The sequence below is a fragment of the Papaver somniferum genome, unplaced genomic scaffold (assembly GCF_003573695.1).
Source record: "Papaver somniferum cultivar HN1 unplaced genomic scaffold, ASM357369v1 unplaced-scaffold_158, whole genome shotgun sequence".
NCBI lineage: Eukaryota > Viridiplantae > Streptophyta > Magnoliopsida > Ranunculales > Papaveraceae > Papaver > Papaver somniferum.
In genome coordinates, this window is record NW_020625264.1 from 830,186 (window position 1) to 853,096 (window position 22,911).

Genomic DNA, 22,911 nt, shown 5'->3' on the forward strand with positions numbered 1-22,911 from the left:
TCCTTTGCTACCATTGGAATGTTTTACTCGCAGGTGTGGATCTGAATTTTGCTATGGTTGCGGAGCAAAATGGGGTGAGACTCATAAAGCTTTCTGTAAGAGAACATAAGTTAGCAAATGTAAACAATCAAATTATCGGTCGGACTAAGTGCATTTTACTGCTATTGCTGATGAAGGGAAACTATATAAATATGTTAATTGTTTCTGTAATGGTTTGGTTTATGCTTTTTATATCGATATAGAAGGAACTCTTTGACGTTTACTTGTGAAGCCAAATCGTTATGCTTAAATTACCCTTCATTAATCTAAAATATTCATACACTCATACATTACCCCTTCATTAGTACTTGCAGTTTAATCTAAAGGACTTGTGACCCAAAAGAAAGAAAGAACTTATTGCAATTGCACAAGGCAGCAGTAGGTTGTCGATGATTTCTTATTAGGAGAGTTGTAAGTGGCCTCCCATATCAATGGAGATAACCACAACAGTACTTCAAATAACTCTATGAAAGACAGTGACATATCGGTAAGATGTTAATGCTAGTATGGGGGATGATCAGCGTTCTTTCGAATGATCTTTTGTGAGATTTGCACGGAAGCTAAATCGAAAAGTGAGAGAAGGAACACTACTAGCAAATGTTGTTACATTTATTGTTCGGAATGCATCACCAAACACATCACTAAGAGTAACTAATCTAGTCTAGCTGTATTTAGTATTCATTCTCTGTTTAGAGTCTTTAGACCAATAAATGTGTAAAGCTGGGATCCATTCATCGTTTCAATGAAAGTAGTAGTCCTAATACAATGTATTGTGCTAATAAATAAAGACAGTAGATTCACATTAGACATTCTTGAGTCTATGCATTGGGAAAAGTTATGTAAATTTATTCCAATCCCCTTCCCAAAATTTCAATTAAACTACATACACAGAATCTTAAACAAAGACTGTTGATTATTCATTACCTAGCATGAGTAAGCCAACAGACTGTTCAAATGACTCTTCAGTCTTCATTACCCCTTCGTTATATAAGGATATCTCCAATCTACAGAATTTGTAGAGCTCAAAAGAAAGAAAACACTTATTAAATCTCTAATGGCAGAAGTTCTCCAAGTAGTAGTTGATGATTTCTACTTTGCAGTGTTGTCAGTTTGCAGGTGTAAGTATGAATTTTGCTATAGCTGTGGAGCCGGATGGCATCAGTCTCATTCTGGCTGTCAAAGAGTTTGATGAGGCAAAATAAAATTGGCTGCTTTTCAGTGTTGCTGCATACGATGAGAATCGTATCTTAATAGTTTATTTACGGAATCGTTAACTTAAGTTTTATTTCTACTCTCTAATGGTAATTACAATTCAAGAATGTGTTGTTCTTCAAACCAAAAGCTATACAGCAAGATGAGCTTAAAATTACAAAATTACAAAATCCAAAAGACTAAATGTTTATTTTTTAATTATTAAAGGCTTGAATCACAAAGAAAATTTTCAAAACCGGCTAAACTCAGATGCTAACGAGTTTGGAACTAATGTTATTGGTATCAAAGAAAAATCTCCAAACATTATGCTAAGAAAAGTTTGGAACTCAGGTCTGTAAATTTCAATTACAAGAAAAAGTGGTGCTTCTCTTATAAAATTCAAGAAAATGGAAAGTAGCCACTCATTCGATAGTCGTTGGAAACACAACATTTCCCATTCAAGAAAGCATGTCTGCATCCCAACAATCTATGCTCAAATGATCACACCTTCTGAGATATGGCATTTCTGTACAAAACAAGAAAAAAAAAGAAGGAATATTTTGATTTTGCATAATAAAAAAGTGATCAGAATTGTGTTTAGGTCACGAAGAAATTTTAATTAGAATTTGGGACACAGAACTATCATTGACCGTCTAGACCGTTAGTTAAGTATTTAATTTTTAAAATTAATTTCAATTTATCACCAGAACCACCTCCGCCTATTTCAGTTCAAGCAACACCTCCACAATCACCTCCGGCACCGGTAACAGCAATACCTAATATCCCCGCACATCCAAATGAGATTAGTTGAACCAAACCAGTTAAAAGCAAAATCAATAAACCAGTTAAAGGTCATTCAGGCCTTTAAATAAACACCATGTGCGTGTTCCGTCGGTGGTACAAATATGAATTTTGCTGGTGATTCATTTTTCAAACCCATCGTTTCTCCTTCCCTGCATATTTAGCTTCTAGAAAAAGCAAATTCAATCTAACCCATTCATTCACACATATCCAACCTGCAAACCCGTTCATTACACCATGTCCAGATAGTTTGTCCACAAGAAAATTCTGATGGAAATATTCAACAACTAATGTTTTAATTTTGGCAGAATGTTGAGATCTTACAAGCGGAGGAAATTTAGTGAAAAGATTGAGGATATAATCTGTAAATCCAAATTTCGTTGATGGATATTAGGGTTCCTTTATATACTATACCAGAACCAACACAAATTGTGTTAGAACAAGAATCTGGTTATAGTTAAAATAAGATCGATAGAAATACTACACCTCCTAAAGTGGGGAAGAGGCTTAGTAGTACGTGCGCCGGAAAAGCAAGGGTTTTCCACTAAGGAGTAAGTTTGGGTGAGCGAATAAGACTGATGCTGATGAGGGTGACGCAACTCATAATTTGCATCAAGTGTCCAGCCGGGCAGTAGTAATGGCAATGGGAGTTTGCTAACATCACTCCTTGTTCTGTTTGCGGACTAAATTGAAATTAATTTTTAAAAATAAATACTCAACTAACAGTCAAGACATGACAGTCAGTAATATAAATTCTAATTAAAATTTTTTGGTGATCTAAGCGTAATTCTGGTCATTTTTTGTGACCGAAAGTAAAAAAATACCCCCAAAAAAAACCACTGTGCCAATATTACATGTGCAACTAAAAAAAAGAGAAAAAAAATAGAGTTTATTAAAAAAAAAATGAGGAAAATAAGTAGTATTACTGTATTTATATCCCATAAATATAGTGATAATTAGATTCGATAAAAATAAATTAGATTTGCCATTATCTCGTTTCCATGTAATCAGATCTATCCTTAGTATCTTCTACCTAAGAAAAGCAGTTTTGACTTATCTTGAGAAAAGCGATGATATTTTAACTCAATTTCCTTCTCATAAATGCAATTGAATATCATACACAGAATCAAGAGACTCAGCCCTTCATATTCATCTTCTACCATGAGAAAATCAACAATCTAGCTAGACACTTTTAACACCCAAAAGGAAAAAAAAAACGAGAAATAGTAGAAACTAGAAAAGACTTACAGCAATGGCAGAAGGTAGGATATGCAAGATTTGTATGGAAGCCAAACCAGGAAATGAGATGAGAAACACTACTAACAAATGTTCACACAGTTACTGCACCAAATGCATCGCCAAACACATCGCAACAAAGGTACAAGAGAACATCACCTTGATAACCTGCCCGGAGTATAACTGTAAGGAGAGATTAGAGCCCCATTCATGCAGAGATATCATATCAGGTGCGTTGTTAGATCGCTGGGAGATCGCATCGTTATGTCTTGTTTCAGAGAGCGTTTTACATAGACGAGGGGACGAAGACAAGCTGCTCATTCAACTGGCTGAGAAGAAAAAGTGGAGAAAGTGTCCATGTTGCAAATACTATGTGGAAAGGACGATGGGCTGTTTGCATATAATTTGCAGGTATGTAATATGATCAACTACTATTGCTAAATTAGTGGTTCTCTAGTTCTAATAATTAACTAACTCCTTTGGGAACTCGCAGGTGTGGAACTGAATTTTGCTATGGCTGTGGAGAAACCTGGAGCGATACTCATGAAGCAGTCTGCCAGAGAGTAATCTAAGATTGCAAATTTCAAAATCGGTTGGACTGGAGTTAAAATGCTCTTTAGTGTCTCAGCTAATGAAGAGAACTATGTATCAATTAGGTTAATTATTTATATTTTTATGGGGGAATCAAACTGTGTTAATTTCCCTTGAAATTTTTATGTTTGAGAGATATCTGATTATAAAAGTCTTCTTCTTGTTTCTGCTATCAGTAATATTCTCTACAATGCAAAGAGAAATAACCTACAATAAGAATGAGAGCAAACTGAAAATTTTACTGACGTATGGCTCCATCCAACCTGTGAGATTAACATAATCTGCTAACCAAGGTTGTTCCCACAAAGAACATTTCATTCTGACACCTCAATGCAAACAGGATTTGCAAACAATAAGAACGATGCGCTGCAATGCAGGCATCACTAGAGTCTAGAGCCTGTCAGCTATGTTGTGAGCCAAGAAACCAGAAAAACAAAATAGAAAAGGTAAAGGATCACGTTTTTGGCACCTTGGGCGCCTCATGAGCCTAGGCGAGCGCCTAACTCGCCTTTCAAAACATAGACTGCCAGGTAGTCTAGTCTGGATGTATTTAGTCCCTTAGACCCCATAAATCTGTAAACTTAGGTTTCATTCATTGTTGTTGAGAAAATAAAAATCTTAGTTTCAAATATTCTGACAGATGTTTTAGCTAATTTAATTATATTTGCTATTATCTACTTCCTCAAATATATCAAAATATTTCTTCCTAAATCTCTGCGTTGGAAATCCCATTTCCTTCCCGAAAATTCTTTCACACAATCTTAAAAGAAACACTAAAAAATAGATGATCCAGCTAGCATGATAACCACAATAGATTGTTTGCTTCTCTTCATGACTTTTCAGTATCTATAAAGATATCTCATATTTAAATAAGTTGGAAGTCCAAAAGAAAGAAAAATCTTAAAAGAAAAGACTTACAGAAGGTCTGTAATGGCAGATGGTAGCTGTAGCAGTGATTTACTGCAATCAGTTGTCGATGATATCAAGAAGATGTCAATCGATGTTAATTCAAGTGTGGGAGAAGATCTGTGTTCTTCTGAAATGAGCTTTTATGAGATTTGTATGGAAGCAAAACCCAAAAGTGAGACGAGGAACAATACTAGCAACTGTTCACACATTTACTGTTGTGAATGCATCACCAAACACATCGAAGCTAAGATACAAGAGAACATCAGCATGATTCCGTACCCAGAGGCAAACTGCGACAAGACACTAGAACCATATTCATGCAGAGATATCATATCAGGTCAGGTGCTCGATCGGTAGGAGAATGCCTTATGAGAGTCTTTGTTGGAAAACAATTAAATAAAATTGGTTTTTAAAATTATTATGAAAAATAATAACTTATTGTTTTCTTTCGTGAATGAAACTTTTTAGTCCCACATCGGGAAGTTCCTGTTTTTAAGTTGTGTTATTCCATTATATAAACAAATTCACTATTTTTGTAAAATCTATGGGAAAGAGGTTTCTCTATAGAGAGAACCAAGGGAAAATATTTTATATTGTTTTCTTTAACGTTCGAGTTTTTCCTTAAGGTTTTTTCGGAGTTGCCAAACTCAAGTTGAGCATCTACTACATATGCTAGTAGTAGGTGTAGTATGGTGTTTTATCCTGAAGATATCCATCCTGTGAGGGCTATAGCATCAGTCTTGAGTGTAGTCGGGCGCTAATGTCTTAAGAGCAGCGTGTTGAATACGTGACTCACTCTGTTTTTCCAAAGTTATTCCTTGTTGTTGTTGCGGAGATCTTGGGAGCTCGTCTGTTTCGTCAAATCAATCACTTCAATTATAAAGGAGCTAAGTATCAATAACTTTTGCTTATTTGATTTTTCTTATTTTTGATTATTGCACCCCAAATCTTAAGACATTAGAATTTGAAATAATCGAAAATGGTTGGTTTGTGAATCATGGATGTTAATTATGGAGTGAAAAACAAAAACGAATTTTCGGTCAGCTGTAGAGTTTCGACGTTATCTTTTAACTTATAAGGAATTTAGATGACACCTTTTGCCTAATGTAGTAGACATCCCGATAGTTACCCACATAAAATTTCGAAATTTTTGGAGTTGTAAAAATATTTTTTGATATTTTACAAAACAGAGAAACGTTTCTGAATAATTCTGACGAGCAGAAATTTGTTGTTGACTAAATGATTATTTATGGGGTAACCATGAGTTTTTGAAATGGTTATTCAATCGAAGTTCGTAAATTTAGATGTTATCTTCAAAACTTATATTTTACTTTCCGTTTCGGAATTGTGGTTTGTGAATAAAGGTGTCATCTGCAAGGGACATGACTAATAGGCGCATATGGCTGGACAAAGTTCAAATCTAGCAAAGGTGAGAACATCAAACACAAATCTAAGCGTAGTCTTCATAAGAAAGGTATGTTTCGTAAACTTGAATCTAGCACTACTTTAATTAAGGGTGATTTTTATGTTTGTAAATTCCTGGCCATAGGGCAGTATATTGTAGACAACGTAAAAACCTTAATACATAGAAAGTTAATGCTAATTTAGTTGAAACAAACTAGAATGAGTTCAGTGGCGTGATGTCAGAAGTTATTTTAATAACCAATGTGAGATATTAGTGGGTGGACTTTGGAGCCACTAAGCATGTTTGATGAAACAGAGACCTGTTCACCTCCTATTAGAGGATGGGGGATGTCGAGAAACTCTGTATGAGTAACGCATCTGCGACAGAGGTTGCATAAAAGGGAAAGGTCGAGCAGAAGCTCATATCTGTAATAATCTTACATTGAATGAAGTTTTCATGTTCCGGGCATATGCATGAATATTATATCTTTTTCTGTTGTAGATGGTAAAAGATTGAAGATCTTAATTAAATATGGAAAACTTGTTATGTAAATTTATTCCAATCCCCTTCCCAAAATTTCAATTAAACTACATACACAGAATCTTAAACAAAGACTGTTGATTATTCATTACCTAGCATGAGTAAGCCAACAGACTGTTCAAATGACTCTTCAGTCTTCATTACCCCTTCGTTATATAAGGATATCTCCAATCTACAGAATTTGTAGAGCTCAAAAGAAAGAAAACACTTACTAAATCTCTAATGGCGGAAGCTTTCCAAGTAGTAGTTGATGATTTGTACTTTGGAGTGTTGTCAGTTGGCTCTGATGATGGTGGTGAGGAAGAGGTCTTTCCTATTTCTGACGAAAAGTACGCAGAAGAGTTGTGTCTTCAAGAGGCAGGTGATAAATCAACAAAAACTTGGTAGGCTTCTAAAAGGTCCTAAAAATTATCCCCGGCAGCGGCGCCAAAAACTTGATGGGCCCGGAGAAGTGTATAAAATTAAGCGCAATAAAAACGGGGGCCTACAGTAATACCGCAAGTGCACGGTCGTCGGTTGTAGCTCGTGCAAGTACGGGTCGATCCACAGAGATTGGGAGTGTTTGAAGTGTTCTAGCTATTTTGGGTTCTAAATTTGCTATTGGGTTTCTAATTGTGCTTTGGGCTTAGTGGGTTTGTTTGGATTAACTGTGAACTTATGGGCTTTTGGTATTTAGAGTTGCACTGGGCTTTGGGCTAACAGTGAACTGAACTTGGGCTCAACAGTTCAACTGTGAATTGGGCTCAATGTCTTTTGATGTGAACTGGGCTTTGGATTCAGTCAAGGATCTGGGCCTTTGGGCCTTTATGAAATGGGCTTCAGTTTGTACAAACAATGGACAGTGGGCTTAGAACTGAGAACTAGGCCTTGAACTGGACTGATGGGCTTTTGCTGGCAGCAGGCTTGGCAGCACAACAGCAGCAACAGCAACAACAGCAGAGGCAACACAGAGAAGGCACCAGCAGCAGCACAAGGCAAAGATGGAAGCAGCAGCAGTACTGCAGGGCAGAGGCAAGTGCACAGCAGCACTAGCAGTTTGCAAGGCAGGGAAGAAAGAAAGCAGCAGTACTGCAGCAGCAAAGCTGGAGAAAACAGCAGCAACAGCAGCAGCAGTGCAAAGAAAGCAGCTGCACAAGCACTGAGTAGCAGGGTAGGGAAGCAACAACAGGGCAAAAGAAGGCAATGAAGAACAAAGGCAGTTAACAGGAAAGACAATGGAGAAAATGAAGAAACTAAACAACAACAATCAGAGAACAGTGCAAGTGAACCAAGGCCTAAGCCAAGGGCAAGGGAGATGGTGAAGCTAACAGAGCATGAATAAGAAAAAGAAACAAAGCCAAGTAAATGGCTCTAGGCAATCTTCCAGAGTGGGAAGAGAACTAGCTTGCTCATTGTCACTAGTGAGCACTAGTTTCTCCCCACTACTCAATCAACTAAATGCACTGAAATTTCTAGCCTAACATTCCACTAAACTAACAGTGAATTAAGACAACATGAACAAACATCACAAGAACATGAAACAACTGAAATTAAACCTTAACAGAACAAACATCACACCAAACAGAACATGAACTGAAATTGAAAAGTGAAATTGAAATTAACTGAAATTAACTGAAAAATTAATTGAAAAGTGAACTAAAATTAAACTGAAAATTAACAGAACTTGAAAGTCCTGGACACTGGCTAGTCCAGCATACCTTTCTACACCACACCCATTCTCTATTTATACCCACAGACACAATTAGGGTTCTACCCAAAAAAATTCCCAAATTAAAAACAGTACAATTAGGGTTTGGTTTTACCTAATTCACCTAATTCAATCATACCCATCTCCCTACTCTAGCTTCCCTATGCTCTCCCTAACAGAAATTAGGGTTTTCTATAAAAATCCCAAATATTGAGAAATTAGGGTTTCGTAAAATCTTACTTTGATGGCGCAATTTCTTCAATCAATCGCTGACCCATCCTTCCTCTGACTTCACTGCTCCTTCCCATGCCTTTTCTAGCTTCGATTGATAACATGCAATCATTCTCATCAATTCCACACGTCACTAGAAATCGTGTGATGTTGATGAAGTTGATTGAGAGTTACTATGTGCGGTAGGTGGTGTGGTTGTGGCAGAGTTGGTGGTGGCGGACATGGTGGTAAGGTGGAGCGGCAGTGGAGTTGGTGGTGGAGCGACAGGTGAAGAAGGTGGTTCTGCAGAGGGAGGTGATGGAGGAGAGGTCGATATGGGTTAGGGTAGGGGCTGTTTGTTTGAGGTCTAGGGTGTTCGGCACTTGGGTGTGATGCGAGTTCATCGATTTTTGATGTTCAGCGAGACTAAGCCGTGAGATGTGGAGCTGGTAGGTAGATCGGACGGTGATGCGGAGGCAAGCGAGGAGCGACCGTCGGATGAAGGGATACAACGAAACGAACGGTGCTAGATTAGGTTAGGTGCTGTAGTGTAAGGCGAAGATATCAAACTTTGATGAACAGCAAGGGAGCAGCCGTTGGATTCAACTACCATCTAATCTGAAGGCTTGGAATTTCAGCGCTGTGGTGCTTGGCAGAGACTTCAGATTTTGATGCTCTATGAAGGAGCGACCATCGGATGCTTCTGAGAACTGATCTGATGGCTGAGAACGGAGGCGTTTTTGTGTGTAGAAAATGAGGTTGTGCGCACCATTCTTCGCGGCTTCCTTGCGTGATTTCTCCCGGCTTTTCACTACTTTTCTGCTCTTTTTGCTCCGCAAGTCATCCAGACTTTATTTATTACCTAAAAATGCAAAATTAATTAATAAAAATATTTATTCTTGAAAACAATGAAAATACAGAATATGGGATAAAATGTAGAATTAATGCACAAAAGATGAGTTAAATGCCAACAAAAAGGGATAAATATATACATTATTTGGCACTCATCAGAGGCTCTGCTGTCCTCTGTCAGAACTTCTGTGTCTATTGGTGTTACTAAGAGTTCTTCTAATTCAAGCTATAGAAAGTCAGAAATTGGAGAATCATCTTCATCATCATTGAAAATAGAAGATACCTACAGGAATACTAGTGACGATAAGAAGATGAAATCACCAATGGATGCTAATTCTATTGTAAGGGATGATCAGCATTCTTCTGAAATGAGCTTCTGTGAGATTTGTATGGAAGCAAAACCAAAAAGTGAGACGAGGAACACTGTTAACAAGTGACAGACCAAAAAGCTTCTGTCACTTGTATCTAAAGGATACAATCAAAGAGAAGGTTAAACATAAAGCAGATGGTACAATTGACAGACCAAAAGCTTGACTAGTATCTAAAGGATACAATCAAAGAGAAGGTTTTGATTATGACGAAACCTTCAGTCCTGTGATAAAACCAAGTACTATTAGACTTATCTTATCAATTGCAGTGGCAAACAATTGTTGTTTGAGGCAATTAGATGTTCATAATGCTTTCTTACATGGTATTCTGACAGAAGATGTTTATATGAAACAACCATTTGGCTATGTTCACCCTGACTATCCAACTCATGTCTGCAAGTTGAACAAGTCAATCTATGGATTGAAGCAAGCTCCACGCACTTGGTTTTCACGGCTAAGTACCTATCTAATTGAACTTGGTTTTAAAGGATCAATTGCAGACAGTTCACTCTTTATTAAGAAGAATTCAGATGAAGTAACATATGTCTTGATATACGTCGATGACATTATAATCACAGGTTCCAATTCTTATCTTATTACAAATCTAATAGCTTCCCTGAATATTGTGTTTGCAATTAAAGATTTAGGTGACCTCAACTACTTCTTGGGCATAAAAGTTATTAAGCAAAAAGAATCATTTCTATTGAGTCAAAAAAAATACATCACTGATCTGCTTAAAAGCACAAAGATAGATGCAACAAAACCAGTTGCTACTCCCTTGGATGTGAACACGAAAATCATCAGAATGGGTACACAAAAATTCGAGGATCCTAACCTCTATCGCAGTGTCTGTTGAGCATTGCAGTATCTATATCTCACTCGCCCTGATATTTCTGTCGCAGTTAACCAAGTGTGTCAGTTCATGCATGATCCTTACATCGAGCATTGGGAGCTAATCAAACGCATACTCAGGTATCTCAAACACACAGTTCAATATGGCTTGGTTTTGTGAAAATCTTCAGTCTTCATGCCTACTCTGACTCTGATTGCGCTGGGAGTCTCGACGACCGTAGATCCACCAGTGGATATTGCATCTATTTTGGCAATAATCTTGTATCTTGGAGTGCAAGGAAACAGAAAACTGTTTCCAAGTCAAGCACGAAAGCAGAATATAGAGGCATAGCCATAACAACTTCTGAACTAATATGGCTTTAATCATTGTTAAAAGAACTTGGTGTTGAAGTAAGATCTCCGTCAATCTGGTGTGACGACTTTGGGGATACATATCTCATATCTAATCCAGTTTTTCATGCTCGTATGAAGCACATAGAAATTGATTATCACTTTGTGCATGAAAGAATAACACACAAGCAACTTCTGGTACGGTTCATCTCGACTAAAGATCAAATAGCTGACATCTTCACTAAGGGTTTGTCAGTACCAAGGTTTCTTTATCTCAGAAACAAGTTCAACATTCAATAAATCATGTACACCTTGAGGGAGGATGTTAAGGATACAACTATTATCACTCAATCAAAGCCGTAATTCTAGATATATCCTTCAACTCTACAGCTGCCAAAATTATGTCGACATTGTAACCTCTGTCAATTATGTAATTGAAGCACAAAAAATATGTAATATTTTTTGTAATTAAAGTCCTATATGTCTCAGTATAATGAATGAGGATCCACCGTATCAAGTGTGGAACATTTCACCAAATCTTCATGTTCTATCTTGTGGTAAAGGTTGAGTCAATGAGGTTTCGTATCAACTTAAATTTTGTGGCTACAATCACTGAAAATAAAATCCAATTAGCTGCAACGTCTTCCACAATATTTTTAAAAAATAAATAAAATCCAATTATTAATATGACACTTCTTAGTTAATTATTGAACAAAAATTTATTCATTAGCCATGTATTCATTTCATCTTCATCTGATTTTCATCTTCTTCGTTTTCTTCTTCAGTCAATTCTTCACAGTTGCTCATGGATGCCATGACAATAAAAGAGAAGCTCTTTTGAAGTTCAAATCATCCATTGTCATATTCCCTCCAAATCTTCTGTCTTCATGGCAAGAAGGCCAAATTCATCGAAATTGTTGCAACTGGAATGGAGTTCAGTGCTCTCATGAGTCTTTACATGTCATTTCAATCAATCTCCGAGACAAAAATCGTGAGAATTACATAAATGAAACAAATAATGGAATCTATGGGATTGCGTCTCCAAGTGCATCACTAAAAGGTAACATCTCTCCTTACCTTTTCAACCTTACACATATTGAATATCTTGATCTCAGTTTGAATGATTTTCAAGGTTCACATATCCCACATCAGTTTAACAATCTAAAAAACATAATTATCTAGATATCTCATATTCATCGTTCTCCGGCTGGATTACAGCACAATTCAGTAACCTATCTTCTCTGCAAAAACCTCAATTTATCTTACTTACATGACCCTGGTCCTGATGACCCTTATGCTAGATTTCCTTATTCTAAGTGTTACCTTAAATCACCATCCTTGAACTGGGTGAGAGGGTTACACAACCTTAAGGTACTATCTTTGAGCGGTGTTGATTTTTTTGAGGCATCATCCTCCTCAAAAATTGGTTAACGTCTTTCGTGTCTTTCCAATCTTAGGGGCATTGATCTCTCTTTTTGTAATATTCCCACTGCAGTATTCCCTGAATTTCACAATCATTCTCGTCTATCCTCTCTTGTAATGGCCAATAATCCAAACCTTTGAATCAACAATCCCCATACAACTGGCTAATTTAACTTCCCTTTCTACACTTGACTTAATGAGTTGTGATCTAAAAGGTTCGATTCCATATCTTCCTCAACTAGAAGAGCTTTTCGTAAATCATAATTCTGGTCTTCATCCTAACTTATCTAGGATGTTTGTAAAATAATGGCCTGAACTACGACTTGTATACATATCCTCAACCAACGTAATCGGTTCCGAGTTCAATTTCAAATGCCCCGTCATTAATTGAACTCATTGCCTATTCATGTTTAATTCAAGGATCAATACCTTCTTCAATATGCAACATTTCTTCTCTTGAGTATCTTTTTTTGTTTGATAACAATTTAACGGGAATTATACCACATTGCATCACCAAAACCTTAGGTACTTTATTGTTTATGACAACTCTATTGGTGGCAATGTTTCGTTGATCCCTCTAATCAATTAATTAAACCTTGGTACCATAATATTAGACCCAAAAACCTAACAATAGTCATAGATGAGGATCAACATGTGTCTAAATTTCAACTAGAGAAGCTAAGTCTAAATCATGCAATCTAAAAGGGTTGATCCCCACTTTCATTTGATAGTTGACTCGTCTTAAACATTTAGATTTGTCTAGTAACAACCTGACAGGTGCTATACCTTTTTGCATCTTCAAAATGAATAACCTCATCGGCTTAGATCTCTCACAAAATAACCTTCCAGGAACTTTGCCACGTATTCTTCACTTGAAGTATGGCACGTTCAATTTATCACACAATAACCTGCATGGGGCGCTTCCTCTTCCACCCAAAAATATCAACACTTTTCATCTGTCGCATAATAACTTCAGTGGTGAAATATCGATAGAGATTGGAGAAAGATTATCTAGTCTACCGTATATTTCTTTATCTGGTAATGAACTCTCAGGTTCAATTCCTTTTTCTATATGTCCCACAGAACTAGGGCTGCACAAGAACCGGTTGGGAGGACCTGGACCGGAGTGGAACCGGAAATACCGAACCGGTACCGGACCGGAACCGGTCTAGCCGGTACAGACACCGGTACTGGAAATTGAGAACCGGTCTAGACCGGTACAGACACCGGTTCTAGGGGGAGTACCGGTAGGAACCGGCCCATATGTGCCGTTTAATTTCAGCCGTTAAGATCCTAACTAGTTTTAATCCTATCCGTCCAATATAGATAACCCTAATACTAATCGCTAACTCTGGTAACTCTCTCACTCTCAGTTTTCTTTCTTCTTCGTTTTTTTCTCTGTGAAGCAGTGAAGCTATGAAGAGCAGCCTCTTCATCTCTGAGTAACTACGGCTACCCTCACCAATCAATCAGGAAATCACCAATTCACGATCATCAATTCAAGTCTTACTAGTTAGTAGCTATCAATCAATCAGGTAATCTTTTCGATTTCCTTTCTGTTTCAACAAAAGGAAACCCTAGGAATTGTAAACGATTTTAAGTAGCTATCGCTTGACTAATCAACTAACCCTAGTGTTTATACTCACGCAGGTTAAGTGGTGACTGCCAAGGATACCAATTTTTTCTTCGTCTATCAGATTCAATCTAAACCTTTTTGTTTCCAAGGTACTTTACAGTCTTTACTTATTCTTGTTCTTCTGATTGAGCAATCTATCTTATGAGATTAACCTTGTTGATGTAAATGATTTAGGGTTTGACATTGATTGAGAGTTTGAGATCAATTTAGGGTTTGAGAATTCAGATTGATTGAGAAATACATGTTAATATGTTATAATGAATACATAGATTGATTGTACTCTGTACTACTGTGTGATAAGTGATAACTGATTAACTGTGATTCTATGAATGGTTTTGCAATTAGTTGTATCTTTCTTGTATGAGTATGTGTGACAGTATCACTATGTGTATGTCTCACTGGAGGTATTTCCTAACTTGGATTTGTTGATAATATTGAGTTTGTATGTCAGTATGTCTGTATACTGTATGTTTACCAAGTACAATAAGTATTGGGGTGTGTATGAGAATATGTAATGTATGGAAATGAATGGACTGAAAATATTCAATCTGCACAAATTCAACTGTAGTTATGAACTTCTTATGTATTTGCTTGCTATTTGTTTTGAACTGGTTGTAAACTTGTAATACACACAGGTTGAGGTTGTCCTATCCAATCAATGGCCTTATTGGAGGGGAAAGTGCAGATTTGTGGCCTAGGATTGCAACTTGCAAGTGCAGGCTGTGCAGCCATCCATTTTCGTTTGCAATGATCGCATTTCATTTCTTGTCGACTTGTCGTAGACTGACTTATATGGTAGTGGAAATGTTGTTTTTACTTTTTTAGCAAACTGAACTTATGAACTTATTTTGGATTGTTGTTTTGAAGTTATGCAAAATGTTGAACTTAAATATGTATGCAACCTGAACTTATTTTGGATTGTTGAACATTGAACTTATGGAAATGTTGTATTATATTTTGTAATATTTTTCAGGTAAAAAACCCGGTACCGGTCTTGTACCGGACCGGTACCGGAGGACCGGTACAACTCCAGGTACAAGTACAGGGACCGGTCCTCAAAATGAGGTACCGGTCAACACCAAGTACAGGGACCGGTTCCATAAGAGAACCGGACCGTACCGGAGTATGTGCAGCCCTACACAGAACCATATATCTTCCCTAATCCTTTTTATATTGATCTCTCGAACAACAAACTATCAGGGGTTATACCTACTAATATAGGGAATTGCAGTTATCTTAAGTCGCTTCATCTTGGAACCAACAATCTCACTGGAAGTGTTCCAAACGATCTTGAAACAATACCGCTGACCTTTCTTCTATTAAATAACAACGAACTCGAAGGCCGTATTGCATTTGGTTCACTATATTCAGTCAAAATCATTTCTTTAAGGTCAAATAAATTCAACGGGTGAATTGAAGAGATTATTCACTTCTCTGAAGTTCAAATATTAGACTTGTCCAGAAACTATTTTAGTGGGAAACTCCCTAGAAAAATAGGGAGCTTGAAGATGCTAACAAGTAGACCTAATATCACAGACTCGTTTGAATACGATGGTTATGTGAAACTGGAGATGATGATCAAAGGGATTGAGATACAGCTTGAGAGATGGTATGACTACAACTCCGGAATTGATCTATCTTGCAACAATCTCGACGGGAGCATCCATAAGAGATTGGTCTACTCAAAGCGCTTTCCATGCTTAATCTGTCACACAATAGCTTGTCTGGTATAATCCCAGCGAGTGTCGGAAATATGACAGGTTTAGACTCCTTGGATTTGAGTTTCAACTAATTGTTTGGGAAGATCCCACAATCTTTGCCATCACTAGATTCTCTTGGGTTTTTGAACTTGTCTTACAATGACTTGAGTGGCAGGATTCCAAGGGGACTTCAGTTGGATACATTAAGCGGAGATGGTTCTGCATATGTCAACAATAGTTTTCTATGTGGGTTCAGGGTGGCCAAAGTACTAATACTACTGATTCTAGTCCTGCAAATAATGTTGAAGGTTATCAAGAAGATGCAAAAGAGAAGCTGTTGCTGTGTGCCATTGTTTCCCTGGTGGTTTCCTTACTGGAGGCTAGTAAATATTACTGCAAGGAGATTCACAAGATGTCTGCTAGGAATGTAATTGTCATTGTAACTATCGCTCAAATGCTCAAATGCTATAAATGAAATTTTTCACTATGAATGTATCCTCATTTTCTTGAATATTTTACTAGCGTATCAATTTTTTTATTGGTTAGAACTCAGTTTCCTACTTATATCCCCTCAATCATTTACAATTCTAAACCCTGTATGCTACAAAAACAGTTTTAAGACCACACATTGTTTACACTAACAACATGTTTGGTTCAAGGAATTGGAATCTTTGTAATCCAATTCCGGGGGAATGTGACTAATTCCTTGAACCAAACAGCCCAGATCAACTCCATATAATTGAGAATTTTGATTCTTAGGAATCCAATTCCCTCCAAAATAATATAATCCCATTGCATTGGTCTAGTAGTGAAATGGAAATGGATTCCAGTTAAAGTAAAAACAATAGTAATTGGATTAACTCAACCAAATGCCAATTTTTTGGATTTGAATTCAATTCCATTCCTAGAATTGGATTACCCTTAGTAAACCAGAAGAAAACAGGATTTTCAAGCAAACCTTTTAGTTGTTGGAGATCCGGACACCAACCATCTCTTGTTTTTCTTTATATTGGGATTCCTTACGTTTCTATGTTTCCTAATGCTAACTTCAAAACAGTTTCCTAACTCAATGACTAGATTTCCTAATCTATACAGTGTTGATTCACAGTGATTACTACCGATCAGTTATTCTCCTAATCCCAACTCTTAACTCATGATATGCATTGAATTAACACTACAACAAAAATCACCTTTATTAACATCAACAACCAAGCTGGAACAATGGCAAATGCTTTGCTAAATAAATGGGACCTCATAGAAACGTTCCAGAAGTTTCACAGAATCTGTAAAACTTTTTTACAGAAAGAAAGACGACTGATTATTAACTCAAAACAATTAGTTATGTATACCATGACACTTTTCATTTAATAATTCTTTTATTATTTTAAAAAATAAATATAAGTTACTACATGTTTATGCCTAATGCAAAACCATATTTATCCACAACTGATCGGAGCAAAAAAGTATTTCCTAGTACTTAGGGCATAGATACATGAATACTTCGACACAGTCAATTTTAGTTTCATCTTGTTCCAAATTTCATCCAGCTGAGTGTTGTTTGCAGCCCTTGGGTCCGTAGTGTTGGGAGCTTCGTGTAACCATCTTTCGGCACAAGTAGCAATGATGCTTTTGGCAATACCAACATAATATGTGGTTGTTATTATCTACCTGTTCCATTTGCAACAAAATAACTAGTGTATCAGTGTAGCGCTCATCCAGAAATATCAATTGCATTCTCTTATAGATGTTTGTCACTTATTTGCCAAAGCAGGCAAAAAAACTTCATTTTACTCACCTTTGGATTCATTTGACGGCAGCTTGGGCATGGGTGAGCACGGGATGCTGGATCTTTAATTGGTAACTGAAATTGTCTCTGCTCCTCCTGCTCTTGTTGTCTCTGGGCTTCCTGCCGACGCTTCCTGCTCAATTCGTCTGCCTGTCGCTCTTGCTCCTGCTGACTAATGGTTTCAGGGTCCATATCAAAATAGCCACAACAGAGAGGTTTTAAATTTTCGTACGCCTTGCCACATTTATAACAGAAGCTCTCCGAACAATTCACGCAGCGCATGTGGTTACAGCCATAACTCCGGGAGATTCCGACACGGCATTTAGGGCATCTTTTAGCAATATGCATTATTTCCTCCATATTAAGACTCTTATTTATCTCGTCCAGTTGCTTACGCCGTTCCTCCTTATTCATTCCGGTCTGACGTTTCTGCACAGGATGAGTTATCTGTAAGAGCCGACGATTGTACGCAGGTAATAATCAAACAAACTTAGAAATAGATATATTCTGGATCAAGTCTCATATATATATATATGTGTTACCTGCAAGAACCTAAGCTTCACTTCTAGCGTCATACATGGAACTCCAACATGAAGTCGATTTCCACAAAGACCACAGAAGGTAAAGAAGCACCTGGGACACTCGGCGAGGTGGTCCTCATCCTCTAAACAAGCCATATCACATCTAGGGCAATAAACTATATCAGACATTGTATCAAGTGTCTTCTGAAACAAGAGAGACTCCCATTTTTCAAATCTTTCATCTCCAAGCAAGCTTTTAACCAAACCAGGTGGAACTAGTTCCCTGCATTTTATTTGCGGACACAGTATTGCCACGCCTTCCTTTGCGTGAATGGTTGAATATGTCTCCATGCAATTGCGACAGAAGAAATGCTTACACGGCAATCTTACAAAGCTAGTGCCTATGAAAAGTAGATATAAATATATGTCACATCAATTCAGTGCAACATGGTAAATCATTTAACAAACAAGCTAGAATTTGGATCACAAATTTGAGATACCTGGATGATCACTTAGACAAATGCAGCATTCTTGTAGGTTTTGGCAGAATCCCTCGTTGAGTTTATCTTCATTATAATTGAGTATCGAACGTATATCTACATCTAGAGAGACACTTTCTGAAATGGCACGTCTATCTACAGCAGCATTATCAGCTGCCTTTCCTAACGGTGTTCCAATATTATTATCAAACTCTAGGTGGGAGAGAGATGAATTACATAGCCAATCCACCCATGGATAAACAATTTCCTGCCCTGATTGATCGGTCCAAATTGTATCCAGCATTTGACACAAGCTAGATATCCTCATAGCGTCCAGCCATTGAACAGAGATGGTAAAAAAAGGAGCACCATGGCTTGGGTATGCGTTCGGTAATAAACATGTTAATACGATTGGAGGAAGATACTGAACTTTGAAGGTGGAGTAAAAGAATCCGTTTGAATTATCATCAGCTGTTGCCATTGCTTCACTGTATATTCCGCCAAATTTGATTTCTCCATCAAATGGGCCAGTATACACTATAAGTTTATCGGAAACATCAATATGTATATTTATCTGCATGCAGAGGAAACAAAATTGGGTTATTCAGAAAATATCTGCAATGCGGATTGATTAATCAAACTGGCATGGTAGTTGGAAACTTGACCTGGAAATAACGTAAGCCGTCTTGTCTGTCAAGTTGAATGAAATTTTCACCATATATAGCCCCCATTGCTAGTATCTGCATGCATGCAAATTAAGAAGAACATGTATATATTGATGTGAAAAGAGAAACCTTGCTGCATGCATGCTTTAAAGAATTAATATATAAGGGATTTACCTCCTCTTCCTGCAACCGATTATTAACTCTAAGTTGTTCTTGTGACAATTTGGGTTGTTCTTCTTGGGATACTGATAATATAATCTCTTCTAACCGACAACTACTACGAATTACATGATCAACTTCATCTTTAGGTTTCTGATCACTTTCTCGTCCTTTGTTAAAAACTGATAAACGCACTTGGGAATCAGCAGCTGTTTTCTCAATAACACGGGGTTGTTGATTTGGGTCAATTAGATGATGCTCTCGAGCTGATGATTCCAGAGAATAAGGTTGCTGTCTGGGAAGAAGATTTTGGTTATCCTCATACTTCTTATTTTGAATTCTAGTACCTTGTTGATTCATGGTGATTTCAGCAACAATGATTAAAAAAAAACGAAAAAAGAAAATCTGGCAAGCGTCGGGAAACACCGTCGATTGGTATTGCAAATAGATTACTTAGAGGTGGAATTGATTACTTCCCTTGCCATTTACGCGGGGAGAACTTTCACTCGGTTTCCTTATTATAGACTACACGTTTAGGGAATCCTTATTAAACTTAGTTTAGGAATCCTTATTTTTGTATAGGAAAAAATTTCGGTTGTTTAACAAAAGTATTGTTTCCCCTAAAACTTTCGGGAACGGGAATGACCAGCTGAACTATGTACCAGTTTTTATTAGGTTGATTTTTTTTTTGTTTTTTTTTTCTTAATTTAGTTTGATTTCCTTTTTCTACTTTTGGTTTTCTTGGGTTTTTTTCTTAATTTAGCTTGATTTTCGTTTTCTAGTCCTAGACTCCAAGGAAGGAATTATAGAAGCCTGTATAAGAAGTCTTGGTATTGTAGAGAATCGCATTCTGCGCATCCTTTTTTTGATTAGGTTCTTATTGTTCCCTAGTGTTGAGATTATTAGTCCCACATTGTTGGGCAATCTAAGATCCTTCGGTTTATAATCTCTTAAGGCCTCTCCACTCATTGCCAATTGGTTTTGAGTTGGATGCCCGTATTCTAACATGGTATCAGAGCAGGCTATTTGCGACGAGCCTTTGACCGCGCCTTTACTCCGCGTCACCCGATTTATTATCCACGTGTTAGACCCAACGAGGCTACACGTGATGGGGCGTGTTGAGATTATTAGTCCCACATTGTTGGGCAATCTAAGATCCTGCGGTTTATAGTCTCACATCGCCTAGGGCAACCTAGGTCCCATGCTTAATAAGACTTGGGCAATCCTAACCTTGCAAGCCGGTTTTCGAGGTTAGTTAGGCCCATGGATTTCTAACATGGTATCAGAGCCAGGCCCCTCTCAACACTACCCTTGTGTCCGTGGTTTCCGTACCACTCTGTATCCCTGTCAGTGTGCGTCCGTGGTTTCCGTACCACTCCGTATCCCCGCCAGTGTGTGTCCGTGGCTTCCGTGCCACTCCGTCAGTGTAACCCTAGTCGTTGAGGGGGGATGTTAAATAGTACCACATCGCCTAGGGCAATCTAGGTCCCATGCTTAATAAGCCTTGGACAATCCTAACCTTGCAAGCCGGTTTTCGATGTTAGTTAGGCCCATGGATTTCTAACACCTAGTTTTGTCATTCGATCTTTGATGGGTAACACCCAACCGAAGATAAACAAGAAACCGTTTTCCGAGGAAGAAGATGATCGACAACAACATAATCAAGAGATGAATAATGCATTCTTCACTTGTGAGATTTGTACAGAGGAAGTTCCATTGCAACAAAGATTCAAGAACAAGAAACCATGCACGCATTCGTTCTGCACAGACTGCATTGCAAGATACATACAAGTAAAGATAGAAGAAAGTGACAGACCAGATATAAAATGTCCTCACACGAACTGCGTCACTGTCTTGGACCCTTTATCATGTCGTTCATTCCTTCCTCCAACCGACTTTGTCAGGTGGTGCGACTCTTTATGAAAATCAACAGTTTGTGAAAGTTACGATACAGTTTACTGTCCAAACCCTAATTGCTCAGAGTTGGTTTTAGATACAAGTAAACAAAGTTTAAGAAGTCATCTATTCTGGAGACGATGGTTAACAGGGAAGAAACAGAAGGTATCAGAATGCCACATTGTAAGCTGCTGTTTTGTCTAAGATGCATGGTTCTGTTCGGAGCCGATCATCATCGCAGTACAAGTAGAAGGGTTAAGCGAGCAAATGAGGTTCTGCTCATGCAGATGGCTGCAAAAAGAAAATGGAAAAGATGCCCCCATTGCAGGATATACGTGGAAAGAATGGAAGGATAACGACGATTATAAACTAGTACAATTAAGTTTTCTATGTTCGAATAAATAATTAACTTTCTTATGCTACCATTGATGTGTTTTCCGTATGTTTTCTCTGAAGGTGTAGGTATCAGTTTTGTTATTACTGTGGAGCCAAATGGAAGAATAGCCATGAGTGTCGTAGAATCCATGACATCTATCAGGATTCAGGAGTTAGCTGCCATGCACTTTACGGTCATAAGCTAAGAAAAGTCGTCGGTCTCTACTATTTTGTCCCAGTTAGGAATAGTCCGGCTGTATCCGGTGGGTTACTGTCCAGAAGACTCGTATTTGTAAACTTGGGATCCTTTCACTGTAATATTTTAGTCAGTGAAAGTAGTAATAATGCAATGTACTCAGTTAATATTTTTCCTAGTAAATTCTGAAGACAACTTACAGATTTATGAATTCTGCAATTACTGAAATTTTAAAATCAGTTACAGAGTCATGTGATACAATTCAGAAACAAAGTAAGAAGTTGCTAGCAATAGCAAATGACTCATTGGGATTATTGGCGAAAGGAAAGACGCTTGTCAAGTGCAGCACAAAACAAAGAGAACTCGTCCCTCTTCACTCCCAGCCCTTTAACTCCAAACAGCATACAAAATACTCAAGAAGACAGACACTCTATTTCTTTTTGCTCGCATACGTTTCCCACTACCAAGAAATCGTTGTCTGTGACACCATTTGTTATGACTTATTATCCATAAAATGGTCACGGAACAAGTATTTTTCTCATAATAAAAAAGTAGGCCCTAGATGCCGTATTTTTTCTAATGTTAGCCTGGCTAAGTAGTCGTGTTTGCTAATACTTTTAGACAGTAATTGGACCTTCCCAAATAAATTTGGCGAGTGCAACAGGTTAATGAATTATTTCTTCAGGTTAATCAAATTCAAAGGATTGTTTCCATGAAGGAATTGTTTAAGATTCTGATGATGCTAATAGAAAAGAAGAAAACAATAAGTTTTTGATGTGACTTCTTGAGAAAATTTACTGTTATTTGTAAGAGGTTTCATGTCTGTTCATCACCAACATACACCTTCAAGAAGCATCAATGGTGGCTATTGAATTAGGTTTTCAAATTCATAATGCATATGTTATGAGAATATCCAACAACTCGCAATTATGTAAAGGTGATTAACTACTGCTGAAATAGAGTATTTCTAATGTCTCCAAAGCCACTTCTCTTTTAGTTTCACCACTGTCCCATATGAAGTTCCTCATCATATTTTCTAATGTCTTTATAACAGAAACGAGAGCC

General features: G+C 37.5%; 2 protein-coding genes and 1 long non-coding RNA gene across 3 annotated transcripts; 2 read left to right on the forward strand and 1 right to left on the reverse strand.

The window, feature by feature from the left end:
• The first annotated feature begins 3,283 nt into the window (after positions 1-3,283).
• Positions 3,284-3,834, forward strand: LOC113337050. The gene is made up of 2 exons (XM_026582741.1): positions 3,284-3,659; positions 3,761-3,834. The coding sequence occupies exons 1-2, from the start codon at positions 3,284-3,286 to the stop codon at positions 3,832-3,834; spliced, it is 450 nt and encodes a 149-aa protein (XP_026438526.1).
• A 10,096-nt stretch (positions 3,835-13,930) lies between these two features.
• On the forward strand, positions 13,931-14,900 carry LOC113337147. The gene is made up of 3 exons (XR_003354121.1): positions 13,931-13,968; positions 14,084-14,158; positions 14,705-14,900. It is a non-coding gene; the product is annotated as an uncharacterized LOC113337147 (long non-coding RNA).
• Positions 14,901-17,308: 2,408 nt separating this feature from the next.
• On the reverse strand, positions 17,309-19,739 carry LOC113337051 (E3 ubiquitin-protein ligase RNF14-like). The gene is made up of 6 exons (XM_026582742.1): positions 19,395-19,739; positions 19,221-19,295; positions 18,577-19,129; positions 18,098-18,477; positions 17,565-18,002; positions 17,309-17,437 (listed from the first exon to the last, which is right to left on the reverse strand). The coding sequence occupies exons 1-6, from the start codon at positions 19,737-19,739 to the stop codon at positions 17,309-17,311; spliced, it is 1,920 nt and encodes a 639-aa protein (XP_026438527.1).
• Between the last annotated feature and the right edge of the window lie 3,172 nt (positions 19,740-22,911).